The sequence below is a fragment of the Drosophila novamexicana genome, unplaced genomic scaffold (assembly GCF_003285875.2).
Source record: "Drosophila novamexicana strain 15010-1031.04,08,12 unplaced genomic scaffold, DnovRS2.1 tig00000932-arrow-arrow-pilon, whole genome shotgun sequence".
In the NCBI taxonomy this organism is placed as follows: Eukaryota; Metazoa; Arthropoda; class Insecta; order Diptera; family Drosophilidae; genus Drosophila; species Drosophila novamexicana.
Window position 1 is genome coordinate 2,299,615 of NW_020824832.1, and position 21,169 is coordinate 2,320,783.

Below are 21,169 nucleotides of genomic sequence, written 5' to 3' on the forward strand. Positions count from 1 at the left end.
AAGTTTTAATAAAATGTTTTAAATAAAAAAACGTTACAAAAATCCAACAAACACTTGCAAATTAATCGGCTCTTGGTAGCAGGGTAATCGATAGTATCGATACAAAAAATACTGTATCTACAAATTAAGAACATACCGATAACTAAGCACTTCTGTTTACAGTTTGAATTGAATAGCATCAGCTGATGTTGGCTATTTACAATAAAGCGAAATGAATATTAATAATATTAATAATGGTTTTATGGCATTTGTCGAAATTCGATAAGTCTATAGAAACATATGTGCGCATCGCTAGACAATAACAAAAACAGCTGAGCGTGCAGCTGGCTATCCAAAGGTCAGTTGTGTTTCGTTTTGTTTACATCACCCTTCTTTGCTCAATAGAGTTTTAAACAATATATTTCATGATTCTCACCGAAATATGCTCTCTGACAAGGACACGGCAGCTGCATCAGCTAGTGTGCAGACAAGTAAGGAGCAAGAGCCACAATGCGACAGCAGCCAGCACAAAAGTTCTATCAGCGGCCGATTTTCCCATACTGTTGGCGAAGGAGCAGCGCGAGCGCTGTATGGAAAAGCTCCGTAAGTTGCCGGCCTTCCCGCGTCCCAAGTCACTTACTCCTAACAGGCACGAAAAGAACTCGGCCTCCGTACTGATAGCATTGTGCCTGGAGCGCGACACGTAAGTATAGGTCAGTCAGACTTATGTGGTGAGAATCATAAGACATTCGTCTTGCAGCAATGAGATTTCGCTGCTATACACCCGCCGCTCCCGGCACCTGCGTAGGCACAGCTTACAGATATCGTTTCCAGGCGGCAAACGAGACGAAGGTGACACCAGCTTTGTGGATTGCGCGCTGCGAGAAACAGAGGAAGAAATTGGTTTGCCGCGAGAGCGCATTCAAATTTGGGGCGAGGCCAATCCGATCGATCTGCCACGCACCGCCACCATTGTCCCAGTTGTGGGCGTAGTGCCCGACTTCCATGTCTCCCAGCTTAAACTTAACTGGGACGAAGTGGAGGAGGCCTTCAGTATACCGCTTAACTCGCTGCTGTCGCCGTCCGCCGCCCGTCATACTCAATTTCGTACTGGCTACAGCGGACCAGTCTTTGTTGTGGATCAACATCGAATCTGGGGGATCACCGGCTATTTAACATATATGTTCCTGCGCTGCCTGCTGCCCAGTTCTATGCTGCCCAATACGCTGAAAACGAATATTAAGTTTATACGACCATATAAAGTGCCACCAAAGCTGCCACATCATCATGTGGAAGCAAAGGTCGAGTAGTTGTTGACTCGTATCGGAAATGCTCGAAACTGCAACGAATTTCAGGTCAAAGCTCATCTTATTTACTGTTGTTTTACTGTGTAATATTTCACTTAATTGCAGTATTTATCAAATAACGATGTACATAAACTGAATGTTAATTTAATAAAAGCATGTTGGATACATTTTTAATTTGACCTGTTGGTCAAAACCTTTGCTAGTTATGTTGTTCGTTACGAAAATATTGTATTTGTACACTCATTTAAAATGTGTGTAACAGGCAGTATGAAAGGCATATATATATAAAATTGCTTGACATGACTGATTGACCGATTGACTGATGTACCTTCATTCTCTCTCTCTCTCTCTCTCTTTCTGTTTCACACACTCTTACGTTAATTGTACTCTCTCTCTCTCACTCACTTTTATGCAATTCTGTCAGGCAAGCATCTTGATTGCGATGATATTTAAAGAGCAATAAATAGCTCCGCTCAAATAATGTTTTTGTTTTTATTTTTTGAGTTTGGTAATTTAATTTACAATTGTGTTCAGATTGTATATATATTTATATATATATGTCTAACAAAATTTGTATAATTTCAAGTGTTTCTACAAGTACGCACAAATATTTTTTCGCTATTACAGTGTTAACATTTATATATATGCAATAAATATTTGAGTATATTATATGTACATATTGTTTCAACGTCAGAACCCTAAAGCTAATGGAAAACTACTCTTGAGAGCTTGCAGAAGGCTTAGCCACATCATTTAAAATTGGGTTTGAAGGAACGCCACATTCGTGGACTTGAGTTGTAACGGTTATATAACAAGAACCACATAGTCTTACTGGATTAAAAAGCTTTTCATACGGTAAAGGTGCCCAGAACTCCGAGCAGTCAGCACAGAAAATTTCTCCACATGATCTGCAATACAAGAATGTAAAGGAATATATATTAATTGGAATTGATTAAACAATAAACACAATTGATAATTAAAAAAAAAAAAAAAACAATCATAAGACCATAAATTGAACACAACCATATTTAGAGATTATTACAATATGTTAATCAGAATTTGTTTTTCAAAATGAGTAAGATATTTATCACAGCCAATCTGACATTAGTTCATTATTTTCAATTAACTTCCGTTGTCCTTAAAACTTGCTTCAGATTATTAAACTCGCCGTCAACTTGATTTATATACTTAGAAACGCTTGCTTATGATATAACATAATTATATAGGATTCAAACATGATGCAATATTTCATTATGATTTAGCCAGGAACTTGTGCCAGATTGATTGTCGCGAAATGACTATTGGCCCGTATATTGTAAGTATGTGTGGCTAGGTAACTAAGGTATGTTATAGACACAACAGATACAGGTAAAACTAAATAAAAAGAATATGTTGAAATGCGCACCGACAATGATGTTTTCTTCGTCCAAGCCAGAATTCAATTTGACAATTAGAGCAACGCGAAACGGCATGATCTGGTACCCAGAGAATACTTGAAGCCTTTTTCTCTTGAATTGAGGATGTGGCATATGACGATGGACCACTACGTTCTTCTACGGCTTCCCAAGAACACGTCGATGCATTTTCAACAATATCAGATCCGTTTTCCTGAAGAAATGTAAATAATTAGACCAACTATCGCTGGATGAAGGCGCATGCCCTGGTTAAAATTTATATTTAACCTATATTTAAGAATATTATATTCGAAATTATCCAGCCAGTTATGTCAGGATTTTGAAAATTGGTTGGTTAGCACCCGAAACAGTGAACAGGTTGGTGGTTAAATATGGCTGGATATATTCATTTCATCTTATGTGTTTTTTCTTTTATCTGTTTATACTATATGTATTTACAAATTTGCATACATACTTAATAATAACTTTGTATGTATGAAAATTTGTTTGGTAAATGCGTATGTTTGTGCAATTTAAATGTAAAAAAATATAGACATAATTACATGCTCCACATTTGTTGATACGACGCTGTTGCAGCTTGGACAACCTTTCTGTAACAACGCCAAACGCATGCCGTGGATTTCGCGCAAGAGTACTTCCTCACGTAGCTAAATGCGAAGATAGTTCATTGTTATTATAAATCTGTTTACGTGCAAATAATGCAAGTTAATAACCTTGTGTTCTTGAACAATTTGATGTAGTCGAATATTTTGTTCACTTAAGCCATGTGCCAAGCCATCGGGACAGGATATAGTGAATTGTGTTCGCTCCTGTGATCCCTGAGGAGTCGGAGGCAATGATATAAGTCCACTTGCCGGAAAATTAAGTCCACTACAAAAACCAAGAATTTGCATTATATAGCTAAAGTTTAGTTAGTTAAAGTCATGTTAGTCTGGAATACCTGGAATTTTCTGTATATTTTGAATGTGATTGATCTCGATTAAGGTTCGACCAGAGCGTGTTTCTTCGCATCGCATTACCAGCCATGGACTCATCAAAGTTCGCAAACGTGCTATGCGTTTGAGAGTTACATCTTTGATGTTCAGGTGATAAGGGCAGGGAATCGCCATTGTTGCTGCCTTCGGCTAACGACACAATTCCATTGAAAAGTTCCTCTTTAGTTGCATTTACTACAGTTGTTTCGTTGCAGCTATCGTCGTTGGTTGTATTCTCTTGAGGCATATGAAGATTCAAGGGATGATCAAAAGCATCGCTTTTATCCATATTTGAAGTGGCGTTTTGTTGAAAATATCGCAGATTGTTGGGCTTTATATGAACTCGGGGCAAATTGTTATAACTTTGACTAATTTTATTGGTATGGGCAACAGAGGTTGCTTCGGTCTTTTTTTCTTGAGGTATGACATCGGCATCTTGTTCTGAAGGCACGTCGCTGTCTTTAACTGCATCATCTTTTAACATCCCGTTTGTCTCTTGTTGTGTAGATTCTATAGGAATTAAGGTATCCGTACTAGTATCAATTTGGCCTTGGCCCTGACGCAGAGTCCGGCTATTATCACTAAAGCTTTCACAAATGGATGGAGCATGATCTAAATATGAAGAATTCAATTTTACAATGAGATTCAGCTAACTTAACTAAGTGATTAACTAACCATTTGGCGAATCACAAGGGGTATGTATTGCAAAATCAATGGGCTCGGAATCCATACGCTGAATGGTGATCTTGCCATTTATGGATGGGGAGCCCGCATTTAATATATCACATTGAACTGAAGAAGTACTTTGTTCATTCTTTAATTCAGTTAACAAATTTGTGGACCCATTTTGTGCATGCTCCTCCTGTTTTGGACTGTCGCACTTATCCTCTGAGTCGGAATCATGTTTGATATCATGTTTTTTATCAATTATACATTCCTTTTCCTCCAACCGAATGTCAAACATGGAGTTGCTGTTCACATTCAAATTTAAGCCATCCGTTACGCTATAAATATTGATTTATTAATAGTTAAACTACAGCTCGATGGATAAGCTTGTCGCAACTTACATTGAATCCACTGTCAAATTGGGATCACTTGATCTTCTCGACATTGTGCTCTGAGACAGCTCGTTTGTTGCTATATTTTCGGTCGATCGGGTTTTCCCTAAATTGGATATTATAAAGCAATGAGAAAATAAAATAAAATTTCGTTTGCGTCGCTTACCGTTAACGCTGTGAACACTTTGTCGTTCATTGCTCTGTAAAGGAAGATCGGTACCATTTTTGTTTCCTAAACTACCAAGATACACATCGGACCAAAAATCTAAAAATCGCACACTGTGCGCGGGCCAAAGTACCTGAAATTGGTTGAAAATCGAACGAAAATATACATATTGCTATCATACATATGGTGATTGTACGCATTTGTTAATACCTTTTCAGTCTCGTGCTTATAGAGTGGATTTCTATACATCGTTTCCGCTAAAAATGGCCATACAGAGAATGTTCGATCAAAAACTGAATTTTCAATTCGCTCTTTAAGCGAATTGCATAGGAACGTGCCAAACAGACATGACAGTGAGTGCTGGGCGAGTTTTATCTAAAAGATTCAAATGTTTTTTTTTTTAAACTTAATTTAATAAACTGCATCAAATCGGCTCACCAAGTAGCCTATGCTGAACTCAAAACTGCACGGGTACTGATGGTGTATTTGGTGCACCAGGTCAAGCCATTGCAGAAATACTGGACAACGTTCATTCACCTCATCCGAATTAGGGCCGTTTCCAGAGCGATCAGCAAACTTGTGGCCGAAATTGAGCCACTCGCGTTCGACTAACACACGAAAGCCCTACAGAATCGAAAAGTTATGTCTGTTATCTTTCAATTGGATTGGATAACCATACCTCAACGGTTCTGTAAAAGGGATCCAGACAAATTTGCGCTGTTGCCACAATTTGTGGTGTACGATCCCAGCCGTCGGAGCAATGTACTAGCACCGGACGACCATTTTTCTCAATCGTATGCACGACTGTCATTGTGGCTCCCAATAAGCCCGATAAATGTTGCATCCACATCGTTTTTTCCAATTGTCCAAGCCAACTGATAATTAGAAATTGTATATATACATTATATGCAGTTCGTGTAGTCTGTTTGTATCAATTACTTACTTTGGATCGTCGGGCGAAGAGGCACATAGCTGTCGAACAGCATGAAAACTCTTTCGTATTGCATGGATATTTCCCAAGTTCATAAATTCTATTTCGGCGCATGGATAATATTCGATACACTCACAGCCGCCGCCGCGTGCTCGATTTGTGACCGCTGACGTATAGCTGCGGGCATCCACGATGAGAATTTTCTTGAAATAAAATTGAAAGCTGTTGTATATGCGTGCTTCTTTTGTATTTTATGTTAATCAATTGAAGATTCGATTACAAGTAGAGCTTTAATATATATATGCATACATATATATATATATATGAATGCCTCGGTTGTCGCTTGCATCGTGGCCAAACATTCTGCACTTAAAATAATATATGCCCTATAAAATCTATTAGGTTTATTCTTATTCAAAACCTATATCGCTCAAATGTAAAAAAAACAATTAATTAACAATTCGGCATACCCTGATTTCGTCTAGTGCAAGTTCCTCGTGCGAAGAATCCTCCAGCGATGGAGAGCTCTTTCCTGAGGAGCCTGCCTCGCCATTTGTATCTTTTGCCTGTCGCCTCGCATGCTCACCTCTGTCAAATGCACAGGCGTCGGCTAGCGCTTTCAGCAACTGCTCATCCTTGTAATTTCTCCAGCCCAGCCAACCGACCTCTGGCTGACTGCAGCGTGCCAGAATGGCGCCAGACTTTTGATGGCGCCAAACAACAGCCGGCAGTCGGCGCGATCCCCGGAAATTGGCAATGTTGTGAAGCATTTCATCAGTAATGCAGCACGGAACAAGTAATTTTTGTGGATACGAAGGGCACAGTTTAAAGTCAGTGTTTGCCGTTGAGATCCGCCAGGACCCCTTCAAGTCGAAACCAAGACGGATAACCTCATTTTTAAAGTCGCTCTCATAACGAATCGCTCGCTGCAAGCGATGCAGATGTTCGCTAGCCGTCTGGGCTTGTATTGATATTGAATTCTCAGGTGCTGCTGTCGCCGACTTAAGGCCAATACCGTTTATTAGTGCAGAGCGCTCTTTGTTGCCAATTATGTCGCAGGTCCATGAGTAGAATGGGAATGCGAAGAGCGTCTCCAGTGTTTCGGGCACACCGATTAACAACTGAATGCGACGCTGCCATTCCAAGCATTGCTCTGCAGATTGAAACGAACACCTCACAGTGCTGGCATCCTTGCAATTGACAATCAACTGGAAAAGATCACGCACTTGCACCGACTCAATCAGGCCCAGCGGCACATACGTCTCGAATGCAGTCGATTTCTTTGACAGAAATATGCGATAATTGGACAAAGCTAGAATGCCATCGTCGGTTCGTCCCAAGTATTTAGTTGACTCGCCGGCAACTGTGCACGAAAGTGTATTAAATATTAAGATAATTATTTATTTATTCAGTCATTTGCAAATAATCCAATGGCACTTACGTTCTTGAAAGGGCACAGAAAGCTGTGAATCTTCCTTTTCCATTTGTGATTTTGGATAAGATTCCGCGGCTCGTATAAAACAAATCGATGGGGGCGGCGATCCATCTGACATCATGTGTTGCGACTGCAATAAAAGATTCAATTAGTGCACATACACTAGCACACGCATACATATACATACATATATAGACATATAGATTTTGCTTATACGACAAATACATACATATGCATCTACAACGCTAGCGGGTTCGAACACCTGAGATCCTCTCAGGGTTACTATTAATTGTCACAGCACAGCAGTGGAAAAGTATTGTAGATATTTTTAAAAATTGTTTATGCGTTAATGGCACCAGTTAAACAGGACGTCGCATACACACACATGCACATTAACACACATGCATACATATGCGTATGTACACACATACATATGTACGTACGTATATATCAACACGAGAACTCAAGGCAGCGCAATTAAATGCAAAATGTTTCAAACATCCAAACACCTTATTAGCAGTTATACTAGATATGAACAAATATATTTTGTGTGTGGTGGTTGCCAGTGTAGATAATAAGTCTATATGTATGTACGTACGTACAATATACATGCATACACATGTACATTTCAATACAATTGCGTATGAAAAAGAAGCGTTCTATTATGCACTTACACTTACGTTAATATGGATAAACTTTAACAAAAAAAAAAAATAAAACAACAAAAAAGTTATTTTGGTTTTTAGGCCATGTCCTTATTATTGGACGAATGTCAAATAAAATAACGAAATATGTTTTATAAACAAAGTAATTAAACACATTTACATATACACTTGTCTTTATATGCGTATACACATACATATGTGATTCTTCAACATTTTTAAAACAAAAACACCAAAACAAACATACAACCATACATACATAACTATGATGAACACCTTTAGATAACAAGTGTAGTTAGTTTACTGCAACTTGCAATGAAATTAAAAAACGCGTTTTGCTGTTTTCTTCGGTATTTAGCACCATAAACTCCATAAACGTCAGCTATTATAAACAAAGATTTGCAGATATTGTTGCTTATACATATGTAGACGCACAATATGCACATACATACAAGTAAGTAATCGTTAATAAACCGACTACTTTTGTCACTTACAAAAATCGAATATAATTTATCGCTATCGATTTCATAACACTTCAAATTGGTCTCTTCGCAAATTCTTAAAAAACGACCAATTAGTGCTTTTACAATTGTGAAGAATTTTATAGTATTAAACTTATTGGCGAATGTGGAACAGCGATATTGCTATTCGTATTTATTAATACATATTTAAATATTTTTTTAAAAAGTATTGATTTATTTCATATCTGATCGTTTATTTTTTCAGTTTTTTTTTTTAATTGCAGGAGATAAGAACAATAAATTTTCAAATAATGGATTCGCACTTACATCAAAAATCGTAACGTGTGCTTAGGGAACGACTATGGCTTATAATCGTTACCCAAACTGAATACACTGTAATATGGGTACTTGCAGATTCTCAGATTGTCCAACACTGTATGACAATCAACGAAGTTGTTATAATAATTATATATGTAGATACGTCGTGACTGCGTTTTCATTCCATCTAATGTAAAAGTGAATAAAAATTAATTAATTTAGTTTTCAGTAGTTTATAAATATTGGCCAAGCCTGCCGCCCACAGCACCAACATGACTGAATCAACAAAGCCATTGCTGGGCTCGTGCTTAGCCATTGTTGCGGTAAGTCGACGTGTTCTACCCGCACCCGCTCAATCAGTGCGACTGTGACTCGACCGGCTAAGACGTGGAAATATTGAAGCTTTTGTCAATGGCCATCGGACATGTGACAAGTGCAACAACATTTTCAATAGCTGAACTTAAGCAGAGTGTAAATAATTTTGTATACTTTATGCTTATTCCAGGTTCTTCATGTCCTTTACCAACCAACAGATGCGTCTGGTGCGCTGCCCATGACCAGTGAAAATATTGATATGACATTAGGTAAGCCAATAATAATGAAAACAGTAGCAAGCGTTTTATCAGCTCTTAGAATATAAACATAAAAAACGCCGCATGGACCACAAATGTACATACATATTTACTCAATATCTCAGCTGGTGCACCTACACGCATTCATACATACATGTAAGCACACGCACTTACACACACACACACAAGCACGACTTATTGCGTGTGTGTGTGTCGCTTGACGTGTCACAAATTGAGAATCTGAAGCTCGATAAATTTCACAGACTTTGCCAGCGTGGTTTGCTGTTTCAGTTTGCCTGTCACGCTAACTATACAAAACTCAATACTATAATTAGTCATATTCGATGTCATAATCATCCGCTGAGCATTATGCCCAAATGCCGTGGGATATATCAATTCAACCTAAACTTACATCCCAATCAAGTCACATATGATCCTTAATGATACAATTCTATGCAATTATACAGTTAAATATATATATATATATATATATATATATATATATATATATACTATTTGAACAGTTCGTGCTGAGATGCATTATTTTATTGAAATACATTTATGTGTATCGACACAAAATTGAAGCTTATCCAAAAATTAGAACTCATTATTATCAATTATCATGGCAATCATTAAGCCAGAATAGAAAGTTTTAATAGTAGGTACTCACGCTTACAGTTGCTGATAAGACTAATTACTGTTGGACCAGGCCCTTGTCTGTCGTTGTGTGACATCTCATTCTCATGCCATTATCTTATCGTAAAGTTGGCAATTGTATAGTATGGATCTGTGTGTGCCATTTGAAATGCCCTATGCCCAGCTGCAAAAAGAGTTAAAGAAAACACAACGTTGACTTTTTCAAAAACATGTTCCGTCATATCTATCATATATACGTATAATATCACTTTAATTAGAAATATGATTGCCTGCATTTCAATAACGATTGCTTAAAATGTTTTGATCTTTTTTTTTTCGTTCTCGTTTTGGTATCTTAATTATTTTCCAGCGTCTAACGAATTGGTTTTCCTTAATTTTTATGCGGAGTGGTGTCGGTTTAGTAATATTTTAGCGCCTATTTTCAATGAAGCGGCGGATAAGGTAAGCCAATAACTTAACTATATACAAATACTGCCCTAAAAAGCATGCACCTGCAAACAAATAGAAGATTCATATAACCAAACGGAAGAGCTATAGAAAACCAAATTGAAAATTTGATATCGCGATAAGTGTGCCTACATGTGGTTAATATTTCAGTTTTATGAAAATATAAAAATTCTAGTTTACACCTGCTCGTTATTTCTTGACATAAACAAAAGAACAAAACAAATGGAAAAAAACCCACAGAAAATAAAATGGAGCACGGCACACTTTAGTCTCGACACGGCAGTTGGTTTATTTATGTATTTAAATACACATTTTGTGTTTTTTTTGTTTAACTTAGTTTCGTGTGGTTTCAATTTTATATTCGCCTGAGCGAATCGAATTTGATACTGCTCTTATGTATTTATTTGTTTATTAATTTTGCAATCTGAAATTATAGATCAAAGCGGAATTCCCCGAAGCTGGGAAAGTTGTGCTAGGAAAAGTGGATTGCGATCGTGAAACGGCGATTGCGTCCCGATTCCACATCAGTAAATATCCCACATTAAAGATTGTCCGCAATGGACAGCTGAGCAAGCGTGAGTACCGAGGTCAGCGCTCGGCAGAGGCATTCTTGGAGTTTGTCAAGAAGCAATTGGAGGATCCTATTAAAGAGTTTAAATCTTTGAAAGACTTGGAGATTCTTGATTCCAAGAAGCGTAGCATTATAGGCTATTTCGATCGCCGAGATCAGCCCGAATACGACATATTCCGCAAGGTTGCAACCAACCTCAAGGAAGATTGTCAATTCCATGTCGGATTTGGCGATGCCTCTCAGGCAATGCATCCACCAGGTTAGTGGCCATTATGAATATATCTATTTATTGGTTATTTAAAATCTTAATGCACATACCATATTTTCAGGCACACCCATTATTGTGTTCAGACCGGATGTCGCCCTATCTCACGACAACGATGAAACCTATACCGGCAGCTTAAGCAATTTCGATGAACTCAAGGTTTGGATCCAGGAGAAATGTGTACCGCTTGTCAGAGAGATAACATTCGAGAGCGCCGAGGAGCTAACGGAAGAAGGGCTGCCGTTCCTGATTCTGTTCTATCGTCCCGATGATCTGAATTCCATTAAAGATTACAAAGCAATCATTGAGCAGCAATTATTGGATGAAAAGCGTATGTTTGCAGCATTACCCCTGTATATGTATATATGCATAAATATATTTGATTTTATTATATTATTGCAGAGAATGTTAACTTCCTTACTGCGGATGGTAAACGGTTTGCGCATCCACTACATCACTTGGGAAAATCTGAGGAGGATCTACCCGTTATTGCTATTGACTCGTTCAAGCACATGTATCTCTTCCCGCATTTCAATGATATGTATACGCCTGGCAAGCTAAAGCAATTCCTGCAAGATCTTTACAGTGGGAAACTTCATAGGTATGATTTAATTCAACTAGTATTTTTGCAAAAACTAATCAAACATCTTGTAACAGGGAGTTTCATTATGGGCCGGATCCCTCAAGTAATGAAGCGCAGTCTGAAAATGCTATTAGCGGTAAGGGTACATCGCCGCCTGAGTCTAAATTTAAGGAGCTGGGCCCTTCAAAACATCGCTACACCTTGCTGGAAAAAGATGAACTGTAATATTACAAATGTATATTCATTTAAATATAATTATTAAAATTTTATAAAATCCCAGTCAATTGTTAATCGTCGTTTTATGACGCAACTCTCCACGTAATCTCTCATTATGCGCTAATAGCGCGCTTAAGATATAAATAACAATTGGGCAGCTAATCACGTTAATGTCAGGAATATTATTAAAGGAGCATTAATGTTTAATTTAAAACGGAAAACTATTTATTTATTTAATTTATTTTTACTTTATATGCGTTGTAACTACAAACTCTATGAACAATAGTTCAGCTAGCAGTTAATGGTCCACCGTCTAGATAATGCAACTGCCAAAGATGAAACATTTTTGTTTTTAATAAAACAACTCTTATCCTTCCCTTAACACTGCGCATAAGCGAGACAAACATGTCTCTCGCTCTATCTATTTCTTTCTCTTTTAATATGCTAAGTCTCAAGCAATCCCCAATCGGTCAAATAAAAATGTGCTCTTCCACGAGATATAGTGTCATTTTTCAAGACACTCTAACGGAATTGACCCATAATTAATGATTCATTTGGGTTGGATCTTTTTTTCTTTACTATCAAGTCTCTAAATAGAGGGAGCTGTGATATAGTTCAGAAAGCATATTGTTATGATTATATAATTCGGATCGAATCAATTCAATGCTTTTAGGGTCGGCTTTCGCATATTTACAACTGCCGTATTAATTGTCTACCCAAAATTGGTATCTATCAAATATGGTTAGATAAGTCTGCCAAACCTATTTGTGCTTTGGGTTGGGTTTTCCTCAAAAAGCTTTTAGTAAATATGATTGGAAATTTTGAGTTCGAAACAGTTTGCGGTTTAATATAACATGTTTTGTTGTCAAAAGAAACTGTAAGTGTGGCAAAGCAGTTTTTTTTAACCAGTCTAATATATATATATTTTTTTTTATTAATTTTTTATTTGTATGTATCTATTACAATTATGTTTGTTTTTGTAAAATTAGATTACATATACATATAATATGCTAAAGTCAAAACGAGTAATAAAATGTTACAACGTGTAACAAATTCTGTTGTTGTTTTCCTTTGTATTAGTGGATTGTGAAATCAATAGATACTGACTCGAATGCATGATTGAATGCATTTTGGGTTTTTGTTTTGACTGGTGGAGGGTGTAATATAAAAGTACATTTAAAAGTGAGTACTTGCTATGTAGTATAATTAATACGTAAGTTAGAAAAAATAGTTTTGATGGCATGCCCTCTTTAATATGGTCTGGAACGCATGCCGCCATCATTGCGCATAGCGCCACCGTCACGACGGCCACCACCGCCGCCGCCACCACCGCCGCGTCCACGTCCACCGCCACCGCCGCCATTATCATTGCCATAACGTGAATAACCACCACCTCCACCGCCACCGCCGCCGCTACGATCTCTATTTTGGTAGCCACCACCGGAGCCGCGATCATTGCCACGATCATTCATGCCGCCATAGCCTCCGCCACCGCCGCCACCACCTCCGCCGTAACCACTGTTTCCAGAGTTGCCGTCTTCGTCGCCCTTTGGTGTCTTGCAACTAGAATGAAAGTAACACACGTTATGAAGGTTTGCCGATGATGTAGCAAAATGTTTTAATGTCTCACCGATTGCACTCATTGCGCCAAGCAAAGTTTGTGTTGTTGCAGCTGCTGCATTTCCAATCTCCATCACGGGGTTGCACGTTGCCACCGGCACCTGCACCACCGCCGCCGCCGCCACCAAAGCGACCGCCACCGCGACCACCGCCGCCGCCGCTTCCACGGTCGAAATCACCACCGCCGCCTCCACCGCCACCGCGATCAAAGCGACCACCACCACCTCCACCGCCGCCGCCGCCTCCACCACCACCACGATTACGTCCAGCGAAGCCACCGCGTCCGCCGCCACCACCGCCTTTGTTCCAGTTATTTTGGCGCTGGGCCAGAGAAACTTTGATGTTGGCGCCGTTGAAATCGTTGCCATCGAACCACTGAATGGCCGACTGAGCTGCATTCACATCATCATATGTGACTGTGGCCTCGCCCTTCGAAGTGCCAGTTTCCTTATTCTTATACAACCAAATCTTTGGTTTCATGGTGCGCTTATCCTTCTATTAAATGCCAACAATAATAATCTGTATTAGGCACAATGCACGAAAATGGATCATGATGGTAAATGCTACACTTGCCTTTATAATGCCAATGGCACCGAAGTGAGTCTCAATGTCCTGCTCTGTGGTGGATGGATCCATGCCAGAAACAAAGATGGTATCTTCTTGTGTGATCATATCGTTGCCACCACCGCCGCCACCGCTGCTGCTGCCTCCTCCTCCACCGCTGCTGCTACTGCCGCCATATCCTACAAAACAGAAGAGCACATTAGAAATGAAGGATAACGACAAACAGTTTATATTAAGAAAAAGGATTAACCCTCAGCGAAGTAGTGTGGGACTGCAATCGTATCAAGAACACACATATCAAAAATGGGGGCAGGACCAAAGCGCACACACTCTCTTAAACTCTATATGTATACAATATAAAGTGTATATATATGTATATAACGACGCTTCTTATATGGTCTTTTCCTGCATTTCATCTAGTTAATCTTATGTGGTATTGCTTTTCATTTGAAACCAGAATTTCAAAAGAACACCTCATGGGTTGTAAATATATTACACCGATTTACTTATTTTTGGGGGGAGGGGGTATTGTTTTTATTTTGTTTTATTTTTTTTTTGGATATACTCTCGTTAAAGTTTAGCTTGATATAGTTATAGACACAGTACACAGACGCACACACACGCACAGAAATGACACTTAATTAAAGATCATGTACCAAACCAATAGCCCTAAGAAATCTTTGTGGCATTTATTTACCAGGATAACCAGTGACCAGCGACCAGAACCAAGGTGACCCATGGTCACGCATTTTCATTAAACTCTGAACTTAATAACTTAATGCTTGAATACACCTTTAGACAACAGTTTTGCGCATAGGAGCTGGACTCGAAATTGACTCTTGACTAGGTTTATCGAATTTGGATACGAAGCTTTTATACTCTGTTACTGTTATAATTTGCACCAGATTTTTAAACAAAATATAACAACACGCAAGTGAAATATTTGTAATTTCTTTTAGTTTTTGTCGTATACTCTCTACAATCTTTTGTTTTTGTTTTGTTTTTTTTTTTTTTGATTTGATTTTGTAGTAAATTAATGTTATACATTACTCGATATGATTGCAAATTGTTTTGCATTATTTTACCTTTGTTGTAGTTGTCCTTGCTGGCGCCTCCATTTCTAAAAGAGGATATTGAATAACTTATTTAATGTTTTGATTTTGATGTTTGGATTGTAATGCATTATGATGAAGAAGTTTACGCCCACGCCTCCGTTTATCGTACAACAATATATGACCGTTTATTTATACATATCTACTGCTTACTACTATATATACATATATATACATATATACATATATATATATATATTATATATTTATATATAAGTCTATATAATGTTGCCCGCCGACGTTTTACCAGCGCACTTTGATATCAATCTGACATGTGTCCGTCGCCAAAATTGAGGAGTTCTTTCTTATCCGTTTTCCAAAGCATCCGAGCGAACTCAATCAAAGTGATCTGGTAAATAACCTCTCATGGATATATATAAATGAATTTAAATCTACATAATTGTTTTCGTATATGATTTTGGCACGCCCATTACTGGGAATATACAAATAAATTAAGAGGTTTTCGCCTCCGTTTATGAATAACTTTTTCGGACCACCGAGGCTTTACCGTAGCCATGCAGATATTTGAACAATTAACTAGGGAATATGTTAACTTTATCCGAACAATCACTATATTTATATAAGACAAGAAGTATATTTAAAATATGTATGAAAATAATTTCAGAAATTCTGTGAAAAATGATCCAGGCATAATTTGTTTTCCGGCACAAAATGCTCCCTTAGCATGCTGAGCAACCACAGAATATTTTCAAGATCTTAGCCATATTGCCTTTTATCTTCAAAGCTCTGCATGGATACACTTTCACTTTGCTTGTCATGGACAAATCAATAAGATTACATAAAACATAATACCAGACAAACTACATAACATTTTGTTGCAAAGCTAGTGTTTAAATCGTAAAATTAAATGTATATATTTTTTCTTTGATGATAAACACTTACGATTACTTGCTTAGGGTTAAGAGGGCCTATTCAATTTATTTAAATAAGCGGTTAAAAATGGTTTTAAAAATTACTAAAAGCCAGCTTGAATAAGTAATGAATACGAATATAGAATTTGGCTCGGGTTATATCCGACTTGTGGCATAATATATGGTTTGCATAGTAATTAGAAGCACATACAGATATATATTTTATAAAAGTAATTTTCGGCTTTTCCATAATTGTGTCCAACATATTGCTTTTTACTTAAATATTTAATCTTTAATATTGATCCAATCTTCTTAAGAGTTGTAACTCTTTTTAGTTCCTTTATATGTTGCATAATTTCTATGTGTTATGAAAATAATAAATGAATTATGTTGCAAGCAATTAATGGGAAATATATTTAATTGCGACGCAGGTGACCTTTGTAATATTATATTTCAAACACCCACTTTGACAAATTTTGATCCAAGCCGCGCTTATGGGACACCATTTTTATGCTATCGATAAGTCGATAACTGCTTGACATACTTCGATTGTGTTATACATAGCTACTGTTATACTGTTATACCAACTCGGTTTTGTATAACAATTGCGATAATCTCTCGCATTAACGGTTCCAACCAACAAAATCAATTTATTTTTAATTATTTTCATAAACTTAATTTGTAATGCCGTTGCAGATGGCTGACCATACCATACGGGTGGTATGCGGAAAGTGTGCCCAAATTACGAATTACTTGTTTCGAGAGGGATGGCATCCCGTTATGCTGGCAAGCGGCTTCCTTCGCACACAACTCGGCGAGAAGTGTACTGTTGTTAGTTGCAGCTTTTTGTAACACCTTAGTCTAGTTTAAATTCATACAAATATTCATTTGACTATGTTAAATGTTAAAGTGTATGCCCACATACAGTATACCACTTGAACCTCTTTAAAATTGATTAAAGTCGTGATTCAAGAGTCGTGAATCACACTCCTCTTCACTTTACAATTACGATTATCATTAAAGAGGCGTAAGACTAAACAGACGACAGCATCTTTGCTTGCAGCTTTTGAACAATCATGGAAATAAAACCAGATTTGCATTATATACCACTTTGATTCGTTGTCATTTCAATTGTGCATTTCGTTATATCTTAATTGTTGTCATTCATTTTAATTCGCACACACATGAAGTTCATTGAGAATACCGAAGTCTACGTTTTTATCGTTGGCGCTTTAAAGGCGTGCAATTGCTTAGGTATCTTAGTTAATACTCCGGGTTTCAACTAAAACATAAAAAAAAAAAAAACAATAAATAAAACCAACACCAACTTGCTCTAAGATGTCCTTTTTTCTCTGGGCTTACGACATTTTTGCTTTTGATCGTCACAATGAACACAATAAAAACATTTTTGGCTCTACTTCATTACGTTATGACTCTATATATTTTCATTTGTTCTCTTCTTTTTCGGTTGCAACTTTATCGAAGTTCTAGTTTTGTACTTTTTTTTTATTGGCATGTCCAATTTGTGAAAATTGATTTGCAGTTTTTTCTTCGATATTTACGTGGATTTCCGTGTTTTCATTAGTATTTGTATGTACATATATATGCAAGCTATTGCTTGATATTTGATGTTTCTCTTAATCGGCGACACACTCTGAATTGAATACTCGTTGCCTCACTTTACACTATCCCCAATTGTATTAAACGAAAAGCATAATATTAATAACATACCCATAAGAATTGCCTCTATCATTCCATGAGCCACCGCCACCACCGCCGCCGCCGCCGCTGCTTCCACCTCCACCACGATGGCCGGAATCATAACCTTAAAGAAACAGATTGTAATTTTTTCAGTGAAGAGTTTCTGTTTGATAATTACAATTGGACTTACCTCCGCCTGGTTTGTTATAATTTGGAGGGGGCTCATTATAATTACCAGTTTTGTTTGGCATTTGTTGGTAATTTGGCGGAGGAACAGCAAAATTATTGTACTGTCCGGCACCACCGCCACCGCCACCATAACCGCCACCTGAAAATGGCAAATTCATTGCTATTTGCTCTTTGCTATACAGTTTTTAATGCACACTTACGATCCATAACTAATGCACGTATAATCTAATTTCTTCTTTAAGAAAATTTTGTTCTTTTTAGAGAACTTCCTCTTTGCACTTTTTCAACTCAAGCGTCTGTCGAAAATTTGACTTGACTTTTTATTGTAAAAATGGCGTGTGAAATTAGGGATGTACAAAATGTATGTATCGTGTGCCTGTCAACTTATCGAAATCAAGCTTCGTGTTTAATCGATTGAATGTGGGCAAGGTAGCGGCAGCCATAAAATTTAAAGTCAATCAATTATCGGTTTTTTGGATAATGCATTTTCGAAAATATGGTTGTAACATTTTTTTTTGCATCCAAAATGGGTAGAGTAGGTCGGCTGTGACCGGCTTTGGCGGTAACTGGAATAATATTGTAGGTGTATGAAGGTTCACTCAAAAAATATTTGGACATTTCTATTTTGTTTTTTACTTGCATAATTTTTGCTTAACATTTTGATTTAATGTCAAAACCGAAATATATTGTAAAAAGTATTGTGTGTGTGAAGTCGAGGTACGTATGTAATACTTTTTTGGTGTTTTCCAGCACTCTTTTTTAAAGCATGCAACCCTGCAATGATTGTTTATATTCATAATAATGAAACATTTGGTGTTTACGTGGAATACACCCAATGCAATTTCTTATCCTTTTAAGCATATATAACCCAAACAAGACAGAATGATTGAAATAACAGATCTCCAAAGTATGTGAGATATTCGCTTTAATTTATTGGCATATTAACCAATTTGTTTAATTCTTGCACAATATTTGCAGAAATCGGCATCGGCTTGGCTGGCTTCGGCATATCGTTTTTATTTCTTGGCATGTTGCTTCTTTTCGACAAAGGCTTGCTTGCTATAGGAAATGTGAGTGAGATTGTCTTTAAATTCTTATATCCGCTAAAGCTGTAGCAATACCGTTTCCTATAGATTCTCTTCATATCAGGCCTTGGCTGCGTTATTGGAGTGGAGCGAACCTTACGCTTTTTCTTTCAACGCCATAAAGTCAAAGGGACAACAGCTTTCTTCGGTGGGATTGTCATCGTGCTGCTTGGTTTCCCCATTATTGGCATGATAATTGAATCCTATGGATTTTTTGCACTATTCAGGTGGGTCCACATGTTTGTTTAAGTTGAACTCTTCGCTGATAACACCTTGAGCGTTAACACGGTAGCACGTGCAACATTTCCGATCAATTGCTTTTGCTGAACATACCTTTTTGCTTTGCTGCAAATAATTATTCATAAACCCTTTTCTTTGCAGCGGCTTCTTCCCTGTAGCCATCAATTTCCTTGGCCGTGTGCCTGTTTTAGGATCATTATTCAATCTACCATTTATGCAAAAGGTAAGGTAAAACGGACAATTCGAACGCATAAGCTCAAAATTTACAAATAGTATACATTCCAAACATAAGTGCAGTCGGAACGAATAAGTTAGTAATGCATTCAAGTTTGTCATAACAGAGCGGCTGAGCCCCAGCATCTGCATAACAATTCAAGTACACGATCCCTATGAATAAATTTTAGTTATTTTCTTAAATATCCAATACCTTAAAAATGAATTCTTCATAGAAATTTTAATTTGAATCTAAGCTATGTATTTTCAACATTTACAAATCCGCCCAGTGAGAAGAATTCAATGATTCTTGTTCCACTCCTCACGCTCGATGCGCTCTTGTTCAACCTCCTTCAGATAGGGTTCCAAGTACTTAACATCCTCTTCGTATTTGGTCCACTGCTCCTTAGGCAAAATGGTTTTCGTCATAGACAAATGCAAAGCACGAATTATGCGGTAGTTGCGCTCATCGTACAATTTGCGTGGAAGGCGGCGGATTGCTTCCTGAACATCTTCGTTCTCGTAGAGGCAATCATCACGGTGCAGACCTTTATGATATTTATGATAGATTTAAAGAATATTTTCCATTGAATCTCACTTCTTACCATATTGGTTGAATCCGGACAAATTGTAGGCCCACTTGCCCAGGTTGGCTGGAATGTGGAATGGCAAATTTTGTGTTACATATTTACGTAATCATCGAAAGATGCAGCGGTTAGGTTGCGCATTTTGCGATTCTGCAATACAATGGCTGGCATCATTAATGCATACTTACAGAATACCAAAGGTCCCTTCCTAGCAATATAGCTCGCCATTATTATGAATAATTCGTAATTTTAGGAAAGTCGCTTGCTTGTCTCTCGTTCCTTTTATTTTAGGTATGACAGCTGACAAATTAGAGATGGCAACCATGTACAAAAAATGTATCGATAACTTTTGATTTTATATCGAAACATTTTAGTTGTCACTTGTGTACACCCACCAAATTTGTCAAAAACTAGTTGCAAAAGGCAGCAATACCAATTCTATATGTTTATAAATTAACAGCTATAGTAATAATAATTATTATTTTCATTACATTTCAGATTGTTCAAAAACTTGGTGGGGACGGAAATCGAACAACGGTATAATATTAAAGTATATGTAGCAAGTATTTGAAATTATACCAGAATATTTTTGTATAAATTAAATAAATTCGTTGTTGTGTAAAAGCTCTTGGTATACGACTAAATATAAATATTAATAGATATTCCTAACTATGTACAAATGCATGTATGTGTTTTGCATTTTGCGGCGAACACTCAAACAAAATAAACAAGTCAAAAGAATGCCATAACCAAGTCCAGGACATAGTGTTGGATTTAATGTACAACGAATCTTTGAATCTTATATTAAGACATTTATTTACTGCGCACGTTGTGCATGCGTTTTTCTCCCTCTCTCTCTCACTTGTTTTATAGCAGTGGAAGAAAGATGGCAATACTATTTTCCTTCTCTTTTTTTGTCGTGCACATAGATATTTGTAACATTAAAAAGAAAAACTAGATATTCCACAA

General features: G+C 37.3%; 6 protein-coding genes across 10 annotated transcripts; 3 read left to right on the plus strand and 3 right to left on the minus strand.

Annotated features, from left to right (window-relative positions):
- The first annotated feature begins 325 nt into the window (after window positions 1-325).
- Window positions 326-1,789, plus strand: LOC115765135 (nucleoside diphosphate-linked moiety X motif 8). The gene is made up of 2 exons (XM_030708533.1): window positions 326-682; window positions 740-1,789. The coding sequence occupies exons 1-2, from the start codon at window positions 405-407 to the stop codon at window positions 1,287-1,289; spliced, it is 828 nt and encodes a 275-aa protein (XP_030564393.1). The 5' UTR covers window positions 326-404; the 3' UTR covers window positions 1,290-1,789.
- Window positions 1,790-1,901: 112 nt separating this feature from the next.
- Window positions 1,902-8,792, minus strand: LOC115765109 (myotubularin-related protein 3). Of its 4 annotated transcripts, none has more exons than XM_030708496.1 (15): window positions 8,716-8,792; window positions 7,272-7,395; window positions 6,301-7,193; window positions 5,843-6,033; window positions 5,579-5,774; window positions 5,338-5,523; window positions 5,110-5,274; window positions 4,900-5,032; window positions 4,743-4,839; window positions 4,351-4,679; window positions 3,642-4,287; window positions 3,415-3,571; window positions 3,244-3,348; window positions 2,692-2,894; window positions 1,902-2,194 (listed from the first exon to the last, which is right to left on the minus strand). In XM_030708496.1, the coding sequence occupies exons 2-15, from the start codon at window positions 7,384-7,386 to the stop codon at window positions 2,002-2,004; spliced, it is 3,609 nt and encodes a 1,202-aa protein (XP_030564356.1). In that variant the 5' UTR covers window positions 7,387-7,395; window positions 8,716-8,792; the 3' UTR covers window positions 1,902-2,001. The 4 variants fall into 4 exon arrangements, with proteins under 4 accessions (XP_030564356.1, XP_030564354.1, XP_030564355.1 ...); XM_030708494.1 differs by lacking the exon at window positions 8,716-8,792 and adding an exon at window positions 8,187-8,344; XM_030708495.1 differs by lacking the exon at window positions 8,716-8,792 and adding an exon at window positions 7,495-7,661.
- Window positions 8,793-8,885: 93 nt separating this feature from the next.
- Window positions 8,886-12,080, plus strand: LOC115765110 (endoplasmic reticulum resident protein 44). Its single transcript, XM_030708498.1, has 7 exons — window positions 8,886-9,029; window positions 9,212-9,290; window positions 10,285-10,376; window positions 10,819-11,212; window positions 11,283-11,549; window positions 11,621-11,819; window positions 11,876-12,080. The coding sequence occupies exons 1-7, from the start codon at window positions 8,979-8,981 to the stop codon at window positions 12,024-12,026; spliced, it is 1,233 nt and encodes a 410-aa protein (XP_030564358.1). The 5' UTR covers window positions 8,886-8,978; the 3' UTR covers window positions 12,027-12,080.
- An 882-nt stretch (window positions 12,081-12,962) lies between these two features.
- On the minus strand, window positions 12,963-18,425 carry LOC115765120 (RNA-binding protein cabeza). Its single transcript, XM_030708515.1, has 7 exons — window positions 18,276-18,425; window positions 18,077-18,214; window positions 17,917-18,010; window positions 15,287-15,321; window positions 14,211-14,380; window positions 13,648-14,132; window positions 12,963-13,580 (listed from the first exon to the last, which is right to left on the minus strand). The coding sequence occupies exons 1-7, from the start codon at window positions 18,280-18,282 to the stop codon at window positions 13,268-13,270; spliced, it is 1,242 nt and encodes a 413-aa protein (XP_030564375.1). The 5' UTR covers window positions 18,283-18,425; the 3' UTR covers window positions 12,963-13,267.
- Window positions 18,426-18,862: 437 nt separating this feature from the next.
- Window positions 18,863-20,825, plus strand: LOC115765121 (vesicle transport protein GOT1B). Of its 2 annotated transcripts, none has more exons than XM_030708517.1 (5): window positions 18,863-18,982; window positions 19,054-19,145; window positions 19,209-19,387; window positions 19,542-19,623; window positions 19,698-19,790. In XM_030708517.1, the coding sequence occupies exons 1-5, from the start codon at window positions 18,958-18,960 to the stop codon at window positions 19,713-19,715; spliced, it is 396 nt and encodes a 131-aa protein (XP_030564377.1). In that variant the 5' UTR covers window positions 18,863-18,957; the 3' UTR covers window positions 19,716-19,790. The 2 variants fall into 2 exon arrangements, with proteins under 2 accessions (XP_030564377.1, XP_030564376.1); XM_030708516.1 differs by lacking the exon at window positions 19,698-19,790 and adding an exon at window positions 20,699-20,825 and having other exon boundaries at window positions 18,868-18,982.
- On the minus strand, window positions 19,836-20,492 carry LOC115765122 (cytochrome b-c1 complex subunit 7). Its single transcript, XM_030708518.1, has 3 exons — window positions 20,389-20,492; window positions 20,219-20,266; window positions 19,836-20,161 (listed from the first exon to the last, which is right to left on the minus strand). The coding sequence occupies exons 1-3, from the start codon at window positions 20,426-20,428 to the stop codon at window positions 19,914-19,916; spliced, it is 336 nt and encodes a 111-aa protein (XP_030564378.1). The 5' UTR covers window positions 20,429-20,492; the 3' UTR covers window positions 19,836-19,913.
- Window positions 20,826-21,169: the final 344 nt, after the last annotated feature.

Bases quoted from the DNA above. Each gene is read 5' to 3' on its own strand.
- LOC115765135 (XM_030708533.1), top strand. From the start codon at position 405: ATGATTCTCACCGAAATATGCTCTCTGACAAGGACACGGCAGCTGCAT. The intron at 683-739 runs GTAAGTATAGGT...TTCGTCTTGCAG, and splicing joins TTGTGCCTGGAGCGCGACAC to CAATGAGATTTCGCTGCTAT.
- LOC115765109 (XM_030708496.1), bottom strand. From the start codon at position 7,386: ATGATGTCAGATGGATCGCCGCCCCCATCGATTTGTTTTATACGAGCC. The intron at 6,034-6,300 runs GTATGCCGAATT...TTTTATTTCAAG, and splicing joins TTGCACTAGACGAAATCAGG to AAAATTCTCATCGTGGATGC. The intron at 5,275-5,337 runs GTGAGCCGATTT...TGAATCTTTTAG, and splicing joins AGTTCAGCATAGGCTACTTG to ATAAAACTCGCCCAGCACTC.
- LOC115765110 (XM_030708498.1), top strand. From the start codon at position 8,979: ATGACTGAATCAACAAAGCCATTGCTGGGCTCGTGCTTAGCCATTGTT. The intron at 9,291-10,284 runs GTAAGCCAATAA...ATTATTTTCCAG, and splicing joins AAATATTGATATGACATTAG to CGTCTAACGAATTGGTTTTC. The intron at 11,550-11,620 runs GTATGTTTGCAG...ATATTATTGCAG, and splicing joins GCAATTATTGGATGAAAAGC to AGAATGTTAACTTCCTTACT.
- LOC115765120 (XM_030708515.1), bottom strand. The intron at 18,011-18,076 runs GTAAGTCCAATT...TGTTTCTTTAAG, and splicing joins TTATAACAAACCAGGCGGAG to GTTATGATTCCGGCCATCGT. The intron at 14,133-14,210 runs GCAAGTGTAGCA...GGCATTTAATAG, and splicing joins GTGCCATTGGCATTATAAAG to AAGGATAAGCGCACCATGAA.
- LOC115765121 (XM_030708516.1), top strand. From the start codon at position 18,958: ATGATTGAAATAACAGATCTCCAAA. The intron at 19,146-19,208 runs GTGAGTGAGATT...CGTTTCCTATAG, and splicing joins GCTTGCTTGCTATAGGAAAT to ATTCTCTTCATATCAGGCCT. The intron at 19,624-20,698 runs GTAAGGTAAAAC...ATTACATTTCAG, and splicing joins ATCTACCATTTATGCAAAAG to ATTGTTCAAAAACTTGGTGG.
- LOC115765122 (XM_030708518.1), bottom strand. From the start codon at position 20,428: ATGGCGAGCTATATTGCTAGGAAGGGACCTTTGGTATTCT. The intron at 20,267-20,388 runs GTAAGTATGCAT...TCCACATTCCAG, and splicing joins GAAGGGACCTTTGGTATTCT to CCAACCTGGGCAAGTGGGCC. The intron at 20,162-20,218 runs GTAAGAAGTGAG...AATATCATAAAG, and splicing joins GTCCGGATTCAACCAATATG to GTCTGCACCGTGATGATTGC.